General features: G+C 42.0%; 1 protein-coding gene and 1 pseudogene across 1 annotated transcript; both read left to right on the plus strand.

Moving 5' to 3' along the window:
• Positions 1-5,008: 5,008 nt before the first annotated feature.
• Positions 5,009-9,968, plus strand: LOC118565131 (annotated as a pseudogene).
• A 1,701-nt stretch (positions 9,969-11,669) lies between these two features.
• On the plus strand, positions 11,670-15,441 carry LOC118556520. Its single transcript, XM_036145941.1, has 10 exons — positions 11,670-11,731; positions 11,945-12,230; positions 12,335-12,358; positions 13,629-13,838; positions 13,934-14,025; positions 14,158-14,262; positions 14,369-14,483; positions 14,564-14,645; positions 14,778-14,942; positions 15,042-15,441. Exons 2-8 carry the CDS (start codon positions 12,005-12,007, stop codon positions 14,608-14,610), a joined length of 819 nt encoding a protein of 272 aa, XP_036001834.1. The 5' UTR covers positions 11,670-11,731; positions 11,945-12,004; the 3' UTR covers positions 14,611-14,645; positions 14,778-14,942; positions 15,042-15,441.
• Positions 15,442-25,138: the final 9,697 nt, after the last annotated feature.

A 25,138-nucleotide genomic window follows, 5' to 3' on the forward strand; every position in this document is an offset into this window, starting at 1 on the left:
AATCAGAAAACAAAAGAACAGAATTCAGCCAGGCAACGCGGGTATTATCCCATGCAAGTATAAAGTTCTGCCAGCCTGCAGCACAGGAGGAACCTGGGAGGCATGTTGCACAGGAGGTCTAGGGCTCATGGAGGCTTGCGATTCCAGTGCAGGGGTCTTGGAAGCCAGTGATGTTGGATGGCAACATCAACCCAGGAGACATGGTACCTGCCTGGTTCATCAAATTGATTAGAAGGTGTTTAGAAGACCACTATCACCTGTGGAAATCTAAACCCTGATTTAACTGCACTGGTCTCAAAAATCCATGCTTCATCCTGATGTCCAGTATCTTTATGACACTCAAGAGCCACGGAACACCGTGAAAACTATAGAAAATACAACATATTTTAAGTATAAGCTTCAGTAAGCAACATACGATACTGAGTTAATTTTCTTTTCTCATAGTATCACAGTATGATGCTTGATAAAAAACATAACATTTACTAACATTACCATGTTCACCAGTAAAACTAGTTGCAGAAATAAGAGGGAGCATCTGAACATCTTTCTCCATCTGCGCCATTCTGTCTCTGATTGGTGCTTGTTTCACTTTCAGTTTCCACTTCCAGTTATGTGTTTCTAAATACAAGCTTCATGACTACGGGAAGAACAGCCAATTGGCAACTTCTAGATTGTCATGGCAACATATAAACAAATAGTGGGTTAGCACCTGCTACACCTGGCAGGATCTCTGGGCCGAGCTTGGCTGACATGACCTCCGGCTTTACTTGAGAGACCCCAGGAACTTGGAACCCTGACAGGGCCTGGATAGCTTTGAGATTAGGACAATAGAAGAAAGAAGGATTCAAGCTCTAGCATTCTCTAACCGCAAACTCCGCACACATATGGAATATATGATAACTTCTCTTCAAGTATAGGAATTTTACAGAAATAATTCAACGTCAAGTCAAACATATTTCAATCAGCAACTCTTGTTTACTAGGCAAGGAAAACTAAACTAAAATTTAGTTAAGTTTCCCTCAGTTAACCTTCAAAAAGGACAAATTAATACTGGTTGAAAACCATCACCATAAAAAACATTCAAAGATTTTTATAGTTCAGTGAGGACCTTTAATGTAGAAAACCTAAGTTCATCTTAAAGAATTTGGAGTGAGATCAAATTAGCATGTTAATGTGTTTAAACCCATTCACAATGCAATGAGTAACATATAAGATTATTTAAAAATATATTTTATCTGTAGAAAATATTCTATGGTATTTGCTAAATTAAAAAAACAATTACCTTTAGGACGTTTGATTTTGAATTAATGTAATTATTTCTCCAGAAATAACAGACTTGAACAGGCTATGTGCACCCAGCAACGTGATGCAATTTCCACTAAAAGGTCAGGATATTTTAAACATCCTTTTTTCATTCACTTGTGAATCTCTTCTACCTATCACTTCTGAATTTGCATGTCCTAAACATGGCATGTAAACGGGAAAAATTTTCTCTTCAAAATTGAATGGACAGCAGGTCCAACCCCCACTGTTCTGTGGCATTCTGCACAGCATCAACAGAGTGTAATTCTTTCCTGAGCTTCCACACCTTTCCAAAGCACAAAGACTTGCAGAAAAAGTGGGTTGTTAAGATCAGGAGAGACCAATTTATCATCACAAATACTTTGAGTGTGTCCACGTCATTTTATCACTGCTGATCTGATTGAGCCTCCCTACATGCTGGGCGCTGACGACTGTGACCTGGAGCTGTTCCTGTGCTTTTTCATAGGAATAACTATAATATTCCAATCCCACAACTTGGAGTATGGGAAAGAACAGAGCTTCCACCCAGCACCGATCCAACAGAGATGCAGACCAACCCTAATAAAGATGGTCCTGTCACGAACATGACTACTGCACCAGTACTGACCTTGCTGTGCTTGATATCTCCTTCAACGAAAACGAAGAGCTACTCAAGGGGATATCAAGGTTCCAAAAACAAACTGAGAAGTTAACCATCAGCCGCAGGTTCGGTTTGGACCAGTTTTCAGCCTCTGATGAGGACATACAATTCTTTTTTAGATAAATAAAAATATCCACCATGTTTGAGTTAGAACCATAGATTAGTAGACCTAAAACATCAAAAGCAGTAAAAAAAAAATAACAATATCATCTGGGTGGACAGTTATGTTTGTAGTTCAGGTACGGACATAGTTCTTAAATGTCCCAGGGCTGGTTAATAGGGATCACAATTAAGATCAAATGACTACATATCTGCAATTCAATTAGTATTGCTGAGAATTATGTCAAGCTTGTTTTTGCTATCAGAGATGATATGAGTGATGAATGTAATTTCAACCAGGCAAGTTAGAAAAAGATGAGGCGGCTTATGTCATCTGATTGACAATGCAAGGGATGTGCAATACAGCTCAGAGATAGTATTAAAGTTGTGCAATACAGTGGATGAGAGGCATGGCACAGTGGCAGCTAGGAGACACACTATTGGCACAGGGCAGATACACTATAGGTTTAAAAGTATTGAATGAGCCTTCTCTGGTGTCTGAAATAAGATGCAAATTAATTAACCTGATCAATATAAAACTTATTTGTTTCACAGATTTGCAAGTCATGCCCACGTGATGGGCTTTTGGAAGTAAATAGAGCCAGCCTCCCATAACATTATACGGGTTACAAGAGTGTCATGAAGACTGATCAGGTCCCTTGCTCTGCCAGTGCAATGGTAAATGTTTTCTTGATGTCCCCACAAAGCATCTTAAGTTATCATTTTCAAATTAATTCTGACATTAAAATACATTTTAATAGTAATATATGAGGTTGTAACATTCAGCTTGATTAAAAGCAGAACTTACAATAAGAGCGATTCTCATTGCAGGTTTTCAGGCAACATACTATTGTGTAGTGATATATTATAAGTGAACAATATTTACAGATTTCATAATGGAGGGTGAATTTGATAGGGAGACTCATGATGATGGGTGGGGACCCGATATTTTGTGGAAATCAGCAGCAGAACAGTTGGTGGTATTGCAGCAGGTGATTGAAACAGCTTAGGGTAGAAAGGAAGGAGAAAAGATCGGAAAGAAAGTGCAAACACAGGTGGTGAAAGAATTGGAGAGAGATGGAAAGGACGACCAGTGGTGCGGAAATTTGGGTAAGTATTTTTGGGATAAAGCTAGGGAATGCAAAAAGGAGAAAGAGTTGGCTGAGAGAAAGAGCAAGGAAAGTGGTTGGATGTCGAAAGGGAAATGGAGATATGTGAAAGAAGAGGCAGGTAAAAAACAGACAGAATGGTGTCAGATGGGGATTTGGTGGCAGAGTGCAAGACATTTAATGTCAGAAAATAAGAAAGAAAAGACAAGAGTTTGTACAGAAAAAACTCCACCCTATGCTCCCCCGCCTCCGTCTCAGTCAACAGCGCCCAGACCAGTAGGTAACAGTTTGTACCCAGTCTTAAGTGTATCACGGGGATAAGTGGTGGTGTCTGACCCTGCGCAGTCGCCTGCCTCGGACACGTCATCTTTACAGTCCTCGCAATGTCCATCTTCTTATGACCAACCCTCACAATGTCCAGCTTCATCAACATGGGTGTCTTTTCCCTCTGATGAGTCATCAGACTGGAGCAGAGTAGAGATAGACCCGTTTGAGGGCAGAAAAGGCAGGGAGTGGCCTCAGAGGCCACATTCCACTATATCTCCCCCAGCTCCTGAACAGCAACACAGGCAGTCACAGGGTCTCCTTGCAGTGACTCAAGGAACGGTCAAAATGTCAGTAACAGGGATTTGGGTACCAGATAATGTAAAATTGGAAGATCAAAATAAAACAGATATAAATCAGAAATCTATGAGTATTTGTCTGACCGATTTGGGTAGACACAGCAGTGCTGCTAGCAGCACTCCAACAGAGTACAGACCAATACTGTCTCCCTCACCCCCATCCCTCCCTGAGGAGCATGAGAAGGTGCACATAGGTTGCAGAATAACTGCACCAGAAATGGGGGGTTCTGAGCAGCGACCACCATGCGGATATGACTTAAGACCCAGAACAGAAATTAATTACCAAATGCCCCTACTACAGCAGCCAGGAGGAAGGGGATATAAATATAAACCTTTTAGCCTGGGAGATTTGTCTGCACTATGTGATAAATTACCACCAATTGTAGACGGGGCAGCACCATGGCTGCAGGTTCTAGAGACGCTAACCGCAGGTAATACACTGGCTCTGGGTGATTACAGGGCCATAGCAGGAAGAAGCATGAGACCTCATGTGAACAGAGAGGGGGAGCAGGTGGCAGGCATTATGGGCTTTCCTGACGATGATCTGTTTACACCACACTCTACTGAAATTGGTTTTGCCCTTAGAGAAATATACCCAGTAACCAGGGGTAACACCATTCCTCAATTTGATTGGGATTTTGGCAAAAATCCCAAAGAATATCTGGAGGGCTGCAAAGCCAAGTGGCAAACTCACACAGGGACCAACCCAGATAGGGCAGGGCCCCAGAGGGACTGGTACAGGGATGCAGTTCTGAAGGGAGTACCTCCCTCAGTGAAAACAGCCATGGATGATAATCCAGACATGGTGGGTGCAGACCCTGTGGTGTGGGAACGCCATTTAATTAATCATCTCACTAAAGTAGGAGACACTCAGAGAAAAGAGAAAGATCAGTTGAAAGATTTACAGACTCAATTACTTAAAATGCAATTGGCCGAAGCTAAACAAAAGGCGGGAGAAAAGAAGAAAGAACAAACAAACAAAATCCTGTATGAAGGTCCGGTGCCCCAATCAGCACCTGTTCCTCCCTTTGCAGCAGGGCCAGCAGCAGCTGTAAACCCACCACAGTGGGGCCCAGCTTCTCATCCAATTCAGAGTTCTGGAGGGAGGTTTGGGGGACGAGGGAGATCTAGAGGTAGGGGATTCCAGAGGGGACCACCAAGGGGACCGCCAGGGGGCGACATCTGCTACTATTGTGAGGAACAAGGCCATTGGGCCAGAGACTGCCCCTATAAGCATGGTAATCATCACAGCCCCCAGCTCAGAGGTGGACCAAGGGGATGCCCCAACAGAGCCAGGGGTGGTCCACAGCGAGGGGGTTACAGACCTGCATTCCAGATGCCTGCTTGGGAGGATCCCAACGGCTGGAATGAACAACATTGACACGCCCCACTGAGCCGGGCAGACAGTGACACCACGGCAGAACCACTTCTGTCTGTGACTGTATCAGGGACTGAAGTCCCATTTTTGGTCGACACAGGAGCAACATGTTCAACCATCAGACAGGCTCCACAAACTCATGTGTCCAAAAAGACCACAACAGTCGTCGGGTTCTCGGGGGCGAAACAAGTTCTGCCATTTACCAAGCCACTAAAAATACAGCTGGGCAATCAACTGGTTGACCACCGTCTACTGGTTTCCCTCAACACACCTGTTAACCTATTGGGAAGGGATCTTCTCATTAAGGTGGGAGCAACTATTTTGTGCGGACCTCAAGGCCTACAGGTCCTGCTGCCTGATGGAACTCACTTACAATGTGGACTGGGCTGCACATTTTCTCATGGACAATACCTGATTGGTCCTTTGCAGGAGCAGTTAGCGGACATTTACTGGGTTCTCCTCCATCCTGAAACAACTGCACATCTGGGCATCCTGTCAGTTTTCCAACAGTGAAAACCCTGGATCACCTCCTTGGCTCCTTATGTTCCTCCCCCTGACCCCCACATGTTACTCTATTTTATGATCGCAACAATTGTGAATGGTATCAAGACTGTTTTGCATTTGAGTTAGAAGGTGAAAATTGGACCATCACCTCCCAAAACATTTATGTAGCACCAGAAGGCGTTGTAGCGCAGGTGCTGCTTACAGAGGAACCGTTCCCATGGTTCCAAATGAGTGCAGACGGGGCACCGCGTGTTTCACTAGCATTGCATCCAGGCTATTAGGCCAAAGAACTGGGAGAGGTGCTAAAACGCTCCCTGGCTCAAACTGATTATCAGCAGACCCACATTCCACAGGTGTCTCATTCACCATTGACCAAAACATACCGCATTTCCTGCCAGACAAGCGACACAGGTCGGTTGGAACATGTGCAGTTGAAAAGACATCATGGGTGTGAAAAAACAGATCACCCTTTAGCGGCAGCACTAATCGAGGACGTGCCCCCCACTTTGTGGGCTTCTGGACCCACGGATGTGGGACTCATTGCATGTCCACAAATAACATTTGATCTAATCCAGACCCCTCCTGTGTGGGTGCATCAGTATCCACATAAACCACAAGCAGAGGAGGGCATCACAGACACAATTCAGGGTCTTTGGGATTCAGGAGTGCTGGAGTGCTTGCATTCACAGGACTGGAACACACCTATCCTACCTGTTGAGAAATGCGGTACAGGTAAATGGCACATGGCACATGATTTAAGGGCAATTAATAACATTTTGGTAACTCCTACTGTACCAGCACCTAACCCCTATGTTGCACTTACTAATCTGAATCCTAACCATTGCTGGTTTACCTGCATTGATTTAGCAAACGCATTTTTCTGTTTACCATTAGCAGAAGAGTGTAGGGACATTTTCTCTTTCACCTTTAGAGGTGTTTGTTATCGTTACACACGTTTGCCACAGGGATTTGCACTTTCTCCTGGTATTTTTAACCAGGTACTGAAAGAAGTTTTGGCAGACTGCCCTATTACCACCAGCATCCACTATGATTCAGTATGTAGATGACCTAATCATTGCAGCCTCCTCAGTGGATGAGTGTTTGGAGGCAACTGGGGCAGTTCTCTTACATTTAGCAAAGAGGGGCTTTAAAGTCAGCAAAAACAAATTGCAATTGTGCAGAAGACAAGTTGAGTTTCTGGGCAGAGTGGTGTCTCAACAGGGGACTAACATGTCTCCTGCGCATAAGTCTTCAGTCTTGTCTCATCCACAGCCAGTGACCGTGAAGGAGATGCTTTCATTTCTTGGTCTAACAGGTTATAGCAGAACATATGTCCCATGGTACACAGAGCTCACAGAACCTTTTAGGGCTATGGTGAACAGCAGGGGATGAGAAACCTCAAAGCTCCATTGACATGGACTCCAGAAGCTGAATCAGCTTTTACAGAATTGAAAAACAGACTGGCAACAGCAGCTCACCTTGCAAACCCAGACTATCAAGCGCCATTTTACCTGGATGTTTCTGTAACAGCACACACAGCAAATGGTGTGCTGTTTCAAAAAAAGGGGGGAGTACGGACTGTGCTAATGTACGTCAGCGTGATGCTAGACAACAAGGAAAAAAGACATCATGAGTGCACTAGACATGCTGCAGGAGTAGCTAAGAACAGCTCATGTGGTGATGGGACACCCACTCAGGGTGTTAACATCACATGGGGTGGTTGCATATGTGAACTCTCAGGTATTTACACTCTCCCCATTAAGACAGCAAAGGCTGAGCAAGGTGCTGGAAGCACCTAACATCACCTTCACGCATCAAGGAATAAACATGGCAGAAAGAATGAACACAGGAACTCCTCATGTGTGCGCAGAAAGAATAGAAATGCAGGAAAAAATCAGACCTGACTTACAAAGCACCTCACTTGTGGGTGCAAGAGATCTATACACAGATGGATGCTGTTTTAGGCATGACACAGAGGGGTTAAAGGCAGCATATGCGGTGGTGGAAGAAGAGAATGGAGTTTGGGTCACTAGACAGGCAGAAAGGCTGACAGGGGCACAGTCAGCTCAGAGGGCAGAGGTGTTGGCAGTAACAGCAGCACTGAGATTGGGAGAAGGGCAGAAAGTGAACATTTACACAGACTCCGATTATGCTACAGGTGCAGTGCATGTGGAAATGAAACAGTGAAAGAGGACAGGTTTCAAAACAGCAGGAAAGAAGCCCATAAAACATGAACAGGAAATGAAAGATCTAGCAGAAGCTCTGCTCCTCCCAGAACAGGTGACAGTCATAAAGTGCAAAGGTCATGACAGCAGTGAAACTCAGGTGGCCAGAGGTAACCAGGCAGCAGACCAGGCAGCCAAACAGTGTGCAGGATATCAACTCAGGCTCATGGTGGTCTGTGCAGAACCTGAAAGGGAACCAGAGCCCACTCTGGAAGAGACAATCAGATTACAAAAGGGGGCATCCCCAGAGGAAAAAATAATGTGGAAAGCTAGGGGAGGATGCAAGGACCAACAGGGTCTTTGGAGAAGTCCAGACGGGCGTCCCATTTTACCTCCAGGCATAACAACATCTGCCCTGGAAGAAGCACATGGTGTAGGACACGTAGATGTGGGCCAGATGATGAAACATCTAGAAAATTGGTGGCACCCCTTCCTGAAACAGAGGGTTGAACACTGGATAAACTCCTGTGAAATGTGCAGACAATACAACGTGAGGCCAACATTGAAACCAGAACCAGGGAAGTTTCCAGTAGAACCAGTAGCAGGGAAAGAAATCATTATTGATTGCACAGACATTGTGGAAAGAGCAAAGGGATACATGTATCTACTGGTGTGTGTGGATGCATTCACTGGATGGCCAGAAGCATGGCCAACCCGGAAGGAAGACAGCAAAACGGTGGTAAATGTTTAATCAATCATTAAATTCCAAGACATGGTTTTCCCATGAAAATAAGATCAGACAATGGCACACATTTCAAAAATCAAGAGCTACAGGAAGTTGAACGCGTGTTGGGGCTGAAACACTCTTTCGGCACAGTTTATCACCCTCAGTCACAGGGAAAAGTGGAAAGAATGAATCAAACGCTCAAAACCAAATTGGCAAAAATTTGTGCACGGACAAAAATGGATTGGGTTGACGCTTTACCATTAGCATTAATGTCAGTCAGAAGTTCTGTAATTCAGAGATGGGACTGACACCACATGAAGACCTTTTCCAGGACCCCACACTAAGTTACCATGCCAACCAATGAATGAAACATCAATGTCCCGTCGTGGGTATTACAGTGCTCTCCACAGTCTTGTTTCAGCTTTCAAACAGGTCCCAAACGTGGTAGAAGGGGAGATCAGCAAAACCAGTGCAGAACCAGAGTGGGTGCTCCTCAAAGTCATCAAAAGAAAGTGGTCAGAACCAAGGTGTACCGGTCCATACCAAGTCGTGGAAAGAACATCACATGCAGTCAGGCTTAAAGGCAAAGGCGACACCTGGTATCATTGGAGTCAGTGCGCAGCTGCAGAGGCACCTTAACGCTCTTTGGCTCCGGTCCAGGAGGACCTGAGGAACACACAAGGAGAGGGAAATACAACTTCCACACTTACTATCCCACTAGAGGCAGAATAATCCCCGGGAGGAGGTGAAAGCTCTGAGGTAGTCCACCCTCAGAGCTGAAGAAAGAAGCTAGAACAATCGACTCAACTCAAGGCAGAGGAAGAGGCGGAGGTGTTGGGAGCTTCCCTCACACCGGGGTGGTTGATTCCCTCTCCCATTCCAGATGACATCATGTATAAGATTTAATTTGAAGTATTACTGTTTTTGGGAAAATGTGTGTTTTTTCTTTTACTGCTTATTGCCGTTACAAGACAAATAAGTATTTACCAAATGTGTCATAACAAACCAGCAAATTCAGGGTTTTCTACAGCAATAGTTTATGGGTGAACTCTTAAAAGAGTTCAAAAGGGGGGATTGTGGAATGTATTAACTTTGATCCGTTTCTTACACTTTTATGAAGGTTTAAAATGTGTTTATATGCTTTAATATGCTTTTGCCAGATACCTGGCAGAAAGCTTTAAAACCGGGCCTGTTGGTAAGAGAATTTGGAATTCTTGGAATTTGCAAGATGGGTTTCTGTCTTGCTCAACCTTTTGTTGGTAGCACAAGGATCGGGGTGGTGGTCAGCAGCTTGCAGGCCATGACCGGAAGAACCAGTGTAGTGTAGCAGCCTGCAAGCAATGACCTGAAGAACCAGAACAAGGCAGCCAAAGAAGCAACCCCATATAGGGTAGAAGTATTGTTAAGGTGTGTCATTTGCTCATGAAACGGTGTGTCATTCGCTCATGTAACTTTGTGAGACCCTCCCCTTTGAAGTTAATAAAAAGAGCCTGCACAAGGAAGAGGACAGAGTTGTTGCTCGCAGGTGTCGGTTGGTGCAACTTCTCTCCCTTTGCAAAGGTGAAACTTCAATTCTGTTTCCTTGGCTAAGTTTTTGTTGCACTCTTAGACTAAGTCCTGCACATGACTCAACGTACTCGGGGAAGCAAGCGACTTCAACAGTTATTTTTGTTGATTTTTTTCCCCCCAGATTGCGGTTTGTATTATATCATTTTTAAATGCTGTTATTAGCAACTTTGCTCTCACTTGTCTGTATATAGTTTTGCTCCAATGTAGATAAGTGCTGTTGTCTGTAGATCCATCCATCCATTTTCCAAACCGCTTAATCCCTCATGGGGTCGCGGGGGTTACTGGTGCCTATCTCCAGCATCCACTGGGCGCGAGGCGGGGTACACCCTGGACAGGTCGCCAGTCTCCCGCAGGGCAACACAGAGAGACAAACAGGACAAACAACCATTCACACCTAAGGACAATTTGGAGAAGCCAATTAATAATATAACTAGCGTTTACTGACGATCCTAGAAGCGTTTTTTGTCTGACTGTGATTTATTTTCAACCACGGAATGCATGGTCCCTCTTCCTTTATCCAAATGAGTCCCCGAACAAAAAAGTGTCATTGTTTGTATTATGACTTTGTATATGAACATTTCTTTCTCTTTGTTGAAGTTATAAGCGATGGCAAGTCACATCAACGCCAAGCAAGGCACACCCTCGACCTCCAGAGCCACCAGTGTCCAGTACCGCTGAGGAATCAGATCGTAATCTGTAGGTTTTCTATCCATTGCTTTATTATTTGTGCAAATTTCTTATTTGTACCAGTTCTTATGGGCTGTTTGATTCCTCAGCATTGTTGCTGAACCGGGTGTCCAGCCACTGTCTGCAGGGGGAGAAGTAGGAGATTTGGAATCAAGGTAGGCTACAATTCACTGCTATGAGTCTGTGATTGTCTATTTAGAACTTTTTAGGTGACCAGTGATTTAATTTGTTTGGCCTTATTTATCCTGACTGCAACATGCACTCTCTGAGCATTGCTGAAGAACACTGCCCAGACTCTCTAGACAAAGAAGACACCAATGACCTGCGATGTTGTTTAGTAGTGGTTTAATTTTCTGTCAGTGTCTTTTCTCCCATCAAAAATAATTTTCATGTGGTTCCTGAACAGCATTGAGATGGATGACCTTTTAGGCCGATCCAAGTGAAATGGGCTTGGAAGATGGAGACAACTCAGATGAGGATTTTGTCCCTTCTCTTTACCTACGGTATATTTGTGTTGTGAATTTATTATTTTCTGGGTGAATTTATCAATATGCTTAGGCATTTGTCAAACACAACACCTTGACCAATGTCCACTCATTATTACTCTTTCTTCAGAATGGTTGGGGGTGAAACAAATAAGCTGGCTAATATAAGTGTGGATGAAGTAGTGTATGATTTCGATACACCGGATCCTCCTGGCCAAGACTCTGAATCCACCACAGATCCACACAGAGTATCGTCTGAAGATTACCTGGTTGGCAAAACTGCAAACATTACCTTCAATGACAATCTTCTAACTGGCCAGGCACTTGCGACTGCCACAGCAACAGTGCAGTTATGTTGACAGACGCTTGGGGTAGCATGCCCGGGTTCCCCACCATTTCAAGTGACTTTGAAACCTCGGGGGACTGGAGTAATTTTGGAATGGGTAAGATAGTAGATGACACTTCACCCCACCCCACACACACTTCTTTTGAGTCCCTAGCCCCATTTCACACATGGGGACATGGTAGCCAGTGAATATGTGAAGACTCTTACAAGTCTGCTGGTAGAAAAGTTATGTACTTGTGTGAATTTGCATGTGTTGATTTTGTAAATGTCAATTTTTTATTTTTATGTGATGCTACTTTCTTTACATCAGTTATGCCCCTTCAGACACTCCTTGTGGAAGTGGAATTCTCAGCCGACCCTGAGGTTTGGTATGCAGGGTGGTGACTTCATGCTGTCTGCCAACATTCTCCTGTCTGGCAACAACTACAGGAAAGTAGCATTGCTGTGCAAGTTTATGGCGATGGGGATGGTCTCAGAGTCAACTTTCTTCAGGATACAAGATGCCTACTGCATCGAGCCAGTGCAAGAGTACCTGGACAAAACCATGGCAGAAGTCTTGGAAAGTCTTCGACAAAAGGACCGCGTTGTTGTCCTAGGTGAGGCCAACTTCTATTACACATAGAATTCTTTCACCGGTTTTCATGGAAGGATTTACTCTGGAATCTGAGTATCTAATACCTGTAATGTTTGTTTTCAACAGGTGATGGCAGAATGGACTCCCCTGGTAAGTTCAAGTGACTTTTGTTGATCGTCATGTTATGTTGTCTTATGGCCTGTATTTAGATTCATAATAATTAGTGATGGGTCGATGAGGCATCATGAAGCGTTTCGACACATTGTATTGATACTGTGCCGATACTGTGTCACTGAATACTGACACCTGCTGGACCCTAAAAATCCCTACAGGCAACCTGGTTGACAGACACTGATTTGATGACCAAGTATACACAATTTAAATCATTGTATTTTGCATTTTATTATTTTATATTTTCAATTAAATTAAACGTATATTTGATTCTTTTTAGATATAGTCAATAAATAATGTGAACTTGTATCATAATATAATAACCTCTAAGTAAACATGTTGTGAACGAGGATGCTAGTGGACTTGCTATTTTATTTTATTTTTTTACAAATTCTTTGCTGCCATGTCCTTTCAATCTGTTCTGAAATCGTAAATGCTGAGTATGACAAAGGGAGAAAGAACTACTCAGAGTATCAGCTTTCTACTAAGGGTAGATCAGCCGTTTTTTCTGAAACGACGCTCATAACAAAGAGCACAGCGCAACCCGCCCAACCCATCCATCAGTGGTGCGCTCCGATCAGCACCTGGCGCTCACAGAGCGAGACTGTGGTACACCATCACACCAGAGTTGCAAAATAGTTAAAAATTAACCATTATTAACCATTATTTTGTTTACAGTTCAGCTTGGATTTTATGTACTGCGCAGCATAGCTTTTCTGTGCGCGCTGCTGTGCGCGCTGCTGTGCGCGAATGCACAAGCGTGCAGCTTAGAGGGAACAGAAACAGTTTGGTGCGTCAGTCAGTTCGAAACAGTTACTGTATCGGTCACGTGACTTTCCCGTGTAGATACGAACATCGACACGGGTTTTGCTCTATGAGCTCGACACATGCGCCGACGCATCGGTGTTGCCGGACCCATCACTAATTATAAGGATTGCCTACTATGTCTAATTTGTGAAGCTGTCTGAAGTAAACCCTCTTGTATGAATGGTGTGTATCTCACATTTTTTTAGTAACAGTTGTTTGAGGTTCTGAAACTACTCAATTAGCATCACATTAGACCTTATTCTGTGCACAGCCCATGCAGTTCATCTCTCAATGTCTAGCCATTGTGTCCTGACCGACCAGTAGGTTGGACCACCCTTTTTCTGATGCTATTCATTTGTGTAGTTACAAACATGCTTGACATGTGCAAACTGTGTTTATAAAAATGCACACATGTATGCTGACATCAGTGCTGTTGTTGCAGGTCATTGTGCACAGTTTTGCACATACACCACCATAGAGCAAGACTCCAGAGACATTTTCCACATCGTCTCTGTTGATAAGCGAGAAACCAATAGGAACTCAGTCATCATGGAGAAGGAGTGCTTTATTTGTACAATGGAAGCTCTCCTTCCAGAGCTTGCTATCAAGGAAGTTGTCACTGATGCCTACCCACAGATCAGTGCATTGTTGAGTGAGTTGTTTTTCCTGTATTATTTGAAGTCGGTTGAAATTGTATGTAGTGTTTTGGGTTGGGATGTAGTTCAACATATATATATTTTTTTACAGATCCAGAGTGTGGTAAATACAAAGCATGGGGGATCCAACACTCACTGGATATATGGCATGCAGCTAAAAGTCTAAGCAAGAAGCTTCGACGGGTATGATTCAAACTATTTGTACCATTTGTAATAGACACATGTTGTCCACTTGATATTAGGTTGGGATATTAGGTTGGAAGGGTTAGTTTGGCGCTGAATATTGATGATGTATGTGTTACTCTTGTGTGCCAGGTTGGGACTGTAAAAAATCAAACAGATATTGAAGCCTGGATCAAGGACATTGTTAATCACTTTTGGTACTGCAGTAAGCATGCTGTAACTGAGGAGCAGTTCAAGGTATGTCAAGTGAAAATGTATATATTTTGACCAGGTCTCCTCCTTACGCTGGCAGAGATTGCTTGGCTCTGTATGCACTGTATGTAATTTTCCTTTTTTTTTGCAGATGATGTGGGTTGGCGTGCTACACCACGTACGGGACGAACACTCTTGGGCAACTGGGTGCTGTCAGCACGAGCCACTGGAGGAAGGCAGCCAGGAGAAGCCATGGATCAAACCAGGTATTTTCAGTAAATGAATGCAGAAGTTGAACTCCTTGTCCAAATCTGTGTATATGTGAATTGTAAGGTTATCATTACAGGTTCTGCTGCTCACAAGGCATTGGCTGGAGTTGTGCTCGACAAGTGATGGTTGGTCCTGGTAAAAAAGTTCTTGAACTTCAGGTAAGCATCTAGTCATTAATTGCATAGAACGAGTTGTTGGTATTATTTCATCGTAGTCTCTAATTTGGGTATGTTTAGTCATTTCATGTTGGTGTGTTATTCTCATCACACATTCCTGTCCCACCTTTATAGGACCACATCTGATTTGGAGTCATTCCAAAATCACCTCCTCATGTACTCATCAAAGCGGCACGCCTACACACCATTTGTCTACAAGACAAGGACACTACTGGCTGCCATTGACTACAACAAGCACAATTGCCGCCTTCCTGCATGCAACCGGGATGGTCAAAAAATGTATGTTTCTACTGTAATGTTTCTGTTGTGAATGTCTTGCATGGTAAACAAATTTGGCTATATTGATTTCAACACATGGCTCTGTTTATTACTTTCTAGCTACAGACGCTCATACAACAAGAAGTCAAAGAGCTGGAGTGTCTACACCATGAAGGAAAAGAAGCAGTACAGCTACATTCCTGACCTTCAGAGGGCAATTCTGGCAAGGAGGCTGGGAAGTGTCAAAGGCCTTCCCCACAAGCAGACTTTGAGGCCTGCTGACCCAAGGCGCCTTGGTTTGCTCGCACCGGAACAGCCACCACCTACAGCTGAACTTGTAAGCATACATGTGTCCCGTGGGGACTTGGGCCACAGAGACACAGAGGACCTAGAAGACTGAGCAGATGGATGTTTACGATCCAAAGTATTTGAATTCTGTAAATAGGAAGTTAGGAGGCACTTTTCTCTTGTGGTGAAACATGTACAGATCTTTATTTGTAAATAAACTTTGAACACAATGTGTGTTGTGCTGGTATGTCAATAAAGCAAAAATGTAAAAAGTAGAATAGAACTATGTACAATTAGTTGAAAACTTTACAACAAGCGCTGCACCCTAAAACCAGTGTACTGGCCCCTTGGGTCAGGGAATTTGTCCCTGATGCAACACACACAACAGCTGGGTATCACAACCCTGTTGCCCACACCCAGGCGTCCGTGCTGCCACAGGACAAACTGACGGTAAGCCGTATGCCTGAACTGCCGCTGGTCTACCCCAGGTTCAGGGTTATCCTCCAGGGCAAAGATGTCGTTCCATGCAGCACGAGCCAGCCCCAACACACCCTCATTCAAAATATAATAGTCCATATGGCCCATTCTACTGACACAGTCCTGTGGTGACTGCCGACAGCACTTTCTCTCCAGCTCTGTGTCCATTTCTCTGCAGTTGCCACAGATGCACCAGTGTAGACCAGCTGGGTCCGGGACAAGGACAGGGCTCTCTGGAACGTCCAGGAAATGCATGACGTCAATCATCATTCCTGGTGACCGTTGCACCATTCCATCCAGAATTCTGTCCTTCTGGATAGGGTCCAGGGAATAAAGTTTGTCCTACAACGCAACAATTAGTTTTATTATGTGACACTAAGAATATCTAAAATCTAATTGGTATCAGTGTTATTACACACCTTTATTTCAGCCTTGCGCCTGTCTTGGAGGTCCTGTAACCTCTTCTGTTCAGTTGAGTCCAGTCTTGCACCCCTCCACTTTGATGTTCTCTGCCTGGTTTTGGGCTTTGCACCCCTACCCCTTCCGCCTATAGCTTGAACAGATAACTCAGACGAAGCTGATGTTGAAGCTGATTCCTGCAATATTATCACAGAGCTGTTGTCAATAACAAGTTTAGCCTACATATAATAGCTCAGTCCTGAGCCTCAAACGCTTTTGTGTCTAGTCATACTATGGCAGACTAGAATAGTCTGATTATCTACCATACTATTTCAAATATTTCTGATGCATGTATAAGGTTGTTTAGACCATTTTCAATTCTTTGAAATGTACTAATTCAGTGCTCGAGGTACGAAACCACAGAAATCAGAACCCCCTTCCCCCAACGACAGTCGGATAAATGTATGGGAAACAGCTGAGCATCTTTACGACAGTGAACTTTTACTTTCGCCCTCTGGGGGGAGCCTCGCTGGAAAATCAACCCCGGTTGCATAGTATACCTTTAAATTCTTGAACTTGAAAAGGAGTTGTCACTCCTTTTATTCTATGTGTATTCAGGTTTTGCTGTTAAAAGATCCCTAGTGCTCGAATTCATCCCTTTCAACCATTGTCTTGATATCAGCTTAAGAGCTGATCATCACCAGACAATACTTAACAGACAGAGAGTTATTTATGAAACATTAAATAACTTTAAACGGTGTATAATTGCACAACAGACGTCACATTCCGGAGCAGCCCGATTGAGGAATGTCCGGGCTCTTTCGCTTATCCATCAAGTTTTATCTAAATTACTTCCAAACGGCGCACATAATTCACATATAATATACATTTCTTTACTCTGGTGACTATTTGAATGCATCTGCGTTAAAATACATTCAGTCCAAGAGTTAGAGTTTAAGCAGAGTTGCTGTGCTAAAGCGCTTCTTTGATCTAAGTGGGGAAATTGGACAGTTCATGGAGAAAAAAGGTAAACCTGTTCAGGAATTACAATGCCCGCTATTGCTGCAGGACCTTGCATTTATGCTTGATATCACAGGACACTTGAATAATTTGAACAAAATGTTGCAAGGACGCAAAAAAAATTGTAACACAGTATTATGACAGCATATGTGCATTCAAATTAAAGCTGACATTATGGGAGACGCAAATGGCAAGCGGGGACCCCGCTCATTTTCCCTGTCTAAGAGATATGTGCGCAGCAAGCATTAACTGTGATGTGAAACAGTACAAAGATACAATTTCAAGGTTGCTGAGTGAGTTTGAGAAATGATTTCAGGTATTTAGCGAACTTGAGACAGAATACAGTTTTTCGCTCACCATTCACAGTCAGAACTTCTGATGTGCCTGTTGATATACAACTTGAAATCATTGATTTGCAGTGTGACGTGGAATTAAAGAACAAATTTGCATCAGTTAGCTTGGACACATTTTACAAATGTCTCCTACCAGGATATCCTAAATTGACAGCACTGGCCGCAAAAATGTTGTCCATGTTTGGGACTTCCTACCCTTGTGAGCAGATGTTCTCACTAATGAATATAAATAAAACAAAGCTGCGCTCAAAGCTCACACATAAGCACTTAAACGAGACTCTGAAACTGGCTGCTGCTCAGGACATGATGCCTGATATTAATGGACTTGTGCAGGCTAAAAGATTCCAAGTTTCAGGGGCAAATACTGAGTAAAACTAAATTCTATGGCATGTTGCTGTCAATGTTGCACTATAAAAAATTACAGCTTTGAATATTTGCTGAATTTCTTCTGTTAAAGTCAGTGATAGTCAGTTACAGATTTACTACAAAAGAGTTTTGTTGAGTAAAATATTTCTCATACATGCAATACATGTTTTGTATGCAAGCTTTTCTATATGTACACATTTTATGCATCAACAAGAACGGTGACAAATGTACTTAATCAAATGTCTGTTTAAAACAGCTAACACTTAAGATTTCAAATGTGTGAAGCCAGATAATATGTTCAAATTGCTTCCCAAATGTGGAAAATTGATTTAAAATTATTTTTAAATTTTTATGTTTGATGTATTTTGTCATACAGGACAGTGTTTTTAAGTTCTAAAAAACAGTGAATTAATGTTTTGCAACATTGTGTAATCACTGTGATCAGTTATTAAGCATAATGCAATTAAATAAATATTTAACTGAGTAAAAGTATTGTTAAAATCGCATACACTTTTCTTAAAAACTCTGAGGTTATTCATAATGTATTTGTAAAAGTGAAATTCATTCAATATAAAAATCAACAAGTCCACTTTTATTAGTTCTATTTAATCTTGCAATGAGTTTACTTGTGTGGCCCTCTTGAGATCAGATTAAGCTGAATGCGGCCCCTAAAACAAAATGAGTTTGACACCCCTGATGTAGATATTTGCTTGTTCGTGTTGACACTTTCACCGAGTGGGTTCAAACTACCCCCACCAAAACAGAATCTGCCTGAGAGACATGATGAATAACCTGATCCCACGTTACAGTGTTCCACTCTGCATTCGTTCAGATAACGGAACACATTTCATGTCAAGACTCCGTAAAACAAGTGGAGGAGTACTATGGGCTCTACCGGGGGTTTGGATCAATGTATCATCCAGCCTATCGAGGACTTGTTGAGAGGACTAATCGCACAATCAAAGAGCATTTGGCTAAGGTTTGTGCTAATACCAAGATGACATGGCTGGCTTTGGATGTGGTCCTAGCAAAAGGAGAAACATGTAGTATTATTGGAGATGCTTTTTTGTTCCTTTATCCAAAATAATACAGCTCCTGAGGGATCCCTGTCAAAGGCCATAAATGGATTGCAACCTTTGTCAAATGAATTAAAATCCAATTATGTAATTGATGATAAATTTACCAATGTCGTTGAAAAGTGGTTTGGCAAATAGGGAAGCAACTTCGTAAGTATATTCTCCTCTTCTATCATTGTTATTGCCATGTTTGCTGTTTGTGCTTGTTGTTGTGTGCCGTGCCTCTGGCCACTATTCCTTAGGTGTGTTGACAATGCGGTGGGATCCCAAGCAGCAAGAGGATGGGGAGTCCCTCTCGCCTATCAAATGACAATGATACAGGCATCAGCTCCGATGTGGGATGGAGCCGATGAGGGGGAGGCTGTAATCCATCTTATAATGTCTTATCTAAGAGGAGAATCACCATCCCTCAAAATATCTTTTGCAATGAGTTTATGATTTTCACAATTTAACGATTAAATCAATAACAAATAAAATGTAATTTTGGCAAATCAATAATAATGAAAACACAGAAAATAAAGTGCTATGTAAATTATTAAAATGGTTACGGCACATTTGATAACTGATTATTATGAAGCACGTTAATTGTATTTTCTTTTGTAGCCTATATGTTTTATATCTAAAATCAATCAAGCTTATTATAATACCCGCAAGATCTTCTTTTGTCTTAGTCACAGAGTTGTTATTAGTAGAGCTACAAGAGGGTCAAACACATTTCGAGCAAGAGGTTCTGGCTCAATACAATGATGATATGAGCTCCTTATATGAAGGATTTAATTTCAATGTCTTCAGTTATTAACATTCAAATGTAAATCACCTTGCTTATTTTTGGTATTGTACTAGATGTATTTGATTAGATGGGAATAATTTAGAATGATTAATGTAGTTAACGTAGTGGCAAAACATTTTAATTAAGTGCCCTGATATTAGGCCATGCCTGTCATAGTTTGAGTTCCTGCCTTAGTTCAGTTTCTGTTTTTGGGTTCTTGTTTTCTATTTTAGCTTGTGTCCTGTTTCAGTCTTGGTTCCATCTTAGGTTGGGTCTTGTCATTTATTTTGTGTTCTAGGACTGTTTTAGTTTAACCTGTTTTCACATGCCAGTTATTCAGTCAGTTCAGTTCCACCTCCAGCCACTTCCCTGATCAGCTCCACCTAGTCTGGTAATTAGTTTAATTCTGTTCACCTGCTCACTCTCCTACTTATATCTGCCTCTGCCCCTTGCACTCTGCCCGATCATTGTGTATTTTTCCTCCCTGGGGTAAGTCAGATCCTGCCTGTTTTCGGTTTTGCCTGTCTGCCTGAAACCCAACCTGATCCTGTCCTGTTTTTGCCTGGATTATTTGACCTGTTCTGCTCATTTGTGTTATTAGACCAGCCTGACTTCAGACCAGTTTATTTTAGGTTGTTGGCTGTGGACTGTTAGTTTTTTGGTCACTGCCTCCTTGCTTTTTGGCTTGGTGCCCTTTTTGGTTTTATGCCTGTTTTTGCTCTGTTAATAAATCACCTTTTTATTTCAACCTCTTCTTGTCTGGCTGAATTCAGGGTCCTCTGTTTCTGATTCATGACAATGCCTGAATGTTACACTGTTTATTGTATGATAATCATTCCTTTTCAAGAAGGTGACCCTGCCAGGTTGGATGCCAAAGGAAGAAACTGAGGTGGATGAAGAGAACAACCTTTATGGTCTACACTGACTGATTCACATGGAGCTTCGACAGAAATTTCTGCTGTGCTTAGGAGTAATGTTTTTCCTCTGCCTTTCTTAATCACACATATATAGGATAATTAGAGTTAGCTTGTCATACAACACTACACTAGCCAGGAAGCTACTGGAGAGATGGCATTTCCGTCCATGGAGGAGGGAGGGACGGAATCCACGTGCTAGCTGGATGGAGCCTCCTGATAATAGGTTTTGTATGGGGTAACAGGGTTGAGTGTTTGATTTTTCTAAAAGAGGAACAGCCTGGATGCAGACCTTCCACAAGTCCACCCAGATCTAGTCAGGTGATGTGTCATTTAGGCACATCATAAGGGGGATCTGTTAGAAATGAGATGTATGAGTGGAACGTCAGTTATCCTTGAGCGGCATGCTCACTTAGATAGTCTGGGACAGAAGGCTGTGGCACAAGGCTATCAGATTTCACCCCAGTGGTGAGACATTATTTTACTGACGGTATGTGAGAAAGTGTACAGCCCTTGCATTGACGTGTACCTAGACTTTTCTATAATGCTAATGGGAGTCGGGGCTTTTGCTACATTCCTTTTCCCTGCGTCATGTCTGATCAAGAGCTCGTCAGCGCTGATGTGTCTGTAAACATTTCTCTGACTTTTCTGGATTAAACCAGTTAAAGTATAGATTTATGTTTCGTGTGTCGTATATTAAAAACACTCAAACGTACAAGTGGGGTTCGCCCTAGGGGAAAAGAGCTGGGTCTCCCAAAGGTGTTTCACTGCCGACAGGGTGCGGTAGCTCTAACACTAAGGGAACGTCATCGTTCTTTATTTTAAGGCAAAGAGATATTGGTAGAATACCGGAAAAAATCATGTACATTTACCTTGCAGTTGGAGGTGTACAATTTGAGTAAAATTGTTTGAAAACATGATTAATTTCTTGCATATCTGCTCTCCAGATTCATCATATGTTTTATGAATAGCTTTTTTAAATTGTTCTCCTTTGAATTGTCTAGAGAGACATTTCTGAGGTTTATTACTCAATTTAAAATGGTTCTATTAAGTCTTAAGTGACAAGTTGCGACTGTTGCAATTTAACCTACTCGATTATGAATTTCATTAATAATTATAGTTGGATATTATAATTAATAATATGTTATTCTTGTCAAAGGTAAGCAATAATGAATAATGTTTCCAAATGGTTGTGATTAAGGGTTATAACCAGCAATTGGGTTCCTTAATTAAAATGATTAACCTTATTTACCATAAAACATGGATGTTTAACCAGTTGTGAATCCGAGTCAGATCAGCCACCAGGAAATGAAAGTAACCTTAATATATAATTGCGACTGGAATCACTAATCATCAAACACAAGCAAAGGAAAAAGATCTCTTATGTATCTTTGTGTTGTTAACTTAAAAGAGAGGATTTGCTGAGATTTGAGACGATTCAATCATTGATAAAAACCACAGACGACCATGATTTAATTTATGGAACCAATAATTTTCTGTTACAGCAATTATTCTGTTTAATACTAATACTACTTGAACACAATACTAAAAAGAGAAGAAAATAAACAACTAAGCAAAACAGCAAAGTGATGAAATTTGGATATAGTTGTCTTTGGTAATTTCCTAAGTTAATCTTCCATGAGCAAGAAAACGTCGAGCAACAGAAACGGAGAGAGTAAGACGAAACTTCTCTCATTGCCCTGACAGACCAGACCCACAGACTGACGTCACTGACTGAGGTGTTTTAGTCATCCAGAGAACATCCAGGTAGATAAGAGTGGTCATCTTCAGCAGCAGTTCATGTTAACTTTCAAAGTAGATATTATCTATCATATGTTACTGGAGCCCACAGAGAAAATGTAATTAAGACCTTGAAAGAACCCAGTACATATATCCAATTAAAAATGTTATTTAAGATAACATAACATTAGCTAATCCTTTATTTATCCCACAACGGGGAAAATTATAGGATTAAAGCAACAGGCAGGTGCACACAACACAGACAAAATTACATAAGGATTGAAAGATATAAGAGGTGGATTAGGAAAAAAAACACTATGAACATTATTATTATTATTATTTTTAATTGTAATAAGAAAATAAAAATCACAAAACCCAAAAGGTCAACAGTTTCATGATACATCAAGCTTAGGGACTGGCTAATATACAGCAGGTCAAAAAAGGCCATATTTTGGCTGCAGTGCTTGCTGTTCTTTTATGAAGAAAAGATCAACTAGTGCACTAAATTCCAGGGCATGAAGTATACACTTAAGTTGACTTTTTGTGGTGTGTGTGTGTGTGTGTGTGTGTGTGTGTGTGTGTGTGTGTGTGTGTGTGTGTGTGTGGAATGGTGTGGTGGCGGCAGGTGTAGAGGGGGGTCCCAAAAAGACTGCGTTGTCCCGGACCCTAGCAAAGCTGTCAGCTGGTTTGGCTCCATGTGTTTAAAAACACAGTGTAACTGCATCACAAAACTTTCCAAATAAACCAGTTAGCTTTCCCTGTTTGTCCTCTGCCAAACCTGTCAGCACCTGTTAGCACACTTGTTGTTTAGTTTTTACGCTTCAGAGAAAGGGGGATGTGGTGAAATCTGTGTTCCACGTCTTACCACAAGGGGTCAGTACCGGTTCTATCAATGAGTGATAGAACCAAACTCACAACCTCGTGTGAGTTTGGTTCACTTTGGCCATCCAAGCAAGAGCAGTGGTCCAGGAAACATTGGTTCTTTCAGCAGCGGGCTAGCGGCTCTGCGGCTAGCCGACACGTGGTCAAGGGTAGGCAGGCCCGACGTCCTGCATGCCGTCTCTGACCCATCTGCAGTCGCAATTTCAGTTCCTTGTTTCTCTCAGCTTGGGAAGTCGGCGCCGTCTCAAGTCTGCTTTTCCTATTGCAGCTGAGAAGAATAAACAAGGCTGGGTTTGGCATTCCTTACTTCAGTGGATGGTTGCGCAAAAGTTAGACTGCAAACTTAGCTTGGATTCTAGTCGGCAGTTTCTCCGATGCCAGTTGGGTTCTCTGCTCTGCCGAGGACAAGAATCCCCCCCCCTTTTTCTCACTCTATTGAAGCGAGGGGGAGATGAGTTTCACAGAAGGCCTGTTCTGTGCAACTTGTGAGCATTTGAGCCACAAAGTGCAAAACATCTGGACAATGATCAGAGATTAATATATTGTGATATTGAATTTCTAAAATGTTTGAAATCTAGATTCCACTAAGAAATAATCAATCCTTTTAGACCATTCACGTTTATAAGAATAAAAGGAAAACTCTTTTTGATCCGGATTCCGAATCCTCCATATATCTACCAGATTCTGTGATTTAATTAAATTATTAATAGTTTGCACAGAATTATGTTCTGCTGGTATTTTAGATACTGATCGATATAAAATAGATCAGTATCTATCTATCAATTGCCAATCTTAAATGGCAATTGAAATTGGAAATATCTGCCAATAGATCAAAAATATATCCACAAAAGGCAAGATTATCAGAATTTGGAGCAAATTTTTAATAGTGTTGCTGGAAATGAACTAACGTGGCGAGAGATCATAATAAATCTGCCATTAGGATCAGTTATTTTGGTTTTCTGTATAGAATGAATATTGTTCCGAAGTAATAAGGCTACACCTCTAGATTTAGTATTGAAAGGTAAGTGGTCCACTTGTGAAATCCATCTTTGGTTAAGGTTATATTCCCTATCTTCTGTCAAATGAGTCTTGCAGAAATAACATATCACCATTGAGTGAGTTCAAGTGAAAGAAAACATTGTCACATTTTACAGAAGTCCCTAAAACTTTAACATTCCAGGATAGTATTGATAATTTGCTGAACAGGTTTGCCATACTTTATTTATCGATGTTCAACTAAGAAAAATATATACTGTGTAAATGCGACCCTCCTCGCATGAGTATATACACACACACACACACACACACACACACACACACACACACACACACACACACACACACACACACACACACACACACTCCAAGACCCACTCATTACTCAGTCCTGTCCTCCAAAGGGTGACCCCATAGAATGGGGAGCACGAAACACTTGGCCCATTGTCCAAAATTCACATTCTTTACACCTTCAAGTGTATTTGCTGTGTAAAATATGTCATGCAACAAATTTGTAGCTGACGTTTAGATTGCCATAAGCATAGGCAGTGTTACTTCAAAAGGCTGTAATGACTTCAGATAACCCCCAGCCGCACTGCAACAGTTGCTTATCCATTTTGTTAATTAATTTCCTCACATTTAATGTTGTAGTGAAGATCTTTACCTGATTGTTACGATGGACACGCAACTTGTCTGGTAAATACAGGCTGAATTTCACCTGCCCTTCCAGCAGCTCCATTGTTACCACTATACCTTTCTGTTCCTTTCTGTTCTGTCTCTCTTCGAGGTCGGTCGTGTTTTTACCTCCTCTCCAGCTTTCATTTTTGCATTTTGTGGGATACACCCTATATTCTTGGATGGAAAACGGTGTGTCTTTTGACTTCGTCATTCCTGGACATTTGAAACGTTTGCATGTTTGGATTCAGGATACTTGGAT

This window comes from Fundulus heteroclitus, chromosome 13, assembly GCF_011125445.2.
Source record: "Fundulus heteroclitus isolate FHET01 chromosome 13, MU-UCD_Fhet_4.1, whole genome shotgun sequence".
Lineage (NCBI taxonomy): Eukaryota > Metazoa > Chordata > Actinopteri > Cyprinodontiformes > Fundulidae > Fundulus > Fundulus heteroclitus.

Bases quoted from the DNA above. Each gene is read 5' to 3' on its own strand.
- LOC118556520 (XM_036145941.1), top strand. From the start codon at position 12,005: ATGCAGGGTGGTGACTTCATGCTGTCTGCCAACATTCTCCTGTCTGGC. The intron at 12,231-12,334 runs GTGAGGCCAACT...TGTTTTCAACAG, and splicing joins GGACCGCGTTGTTGTCCTAG to GTGATGGCAGAATGGACTCC. The intron at 14,263-14,368 runs GTATGTCAAGTG...TTTTTTTTGCAG, and splicing joins TAACTGAGGAGCAGTTCAAG to ATGATGTGGGTTGGCGTGCT.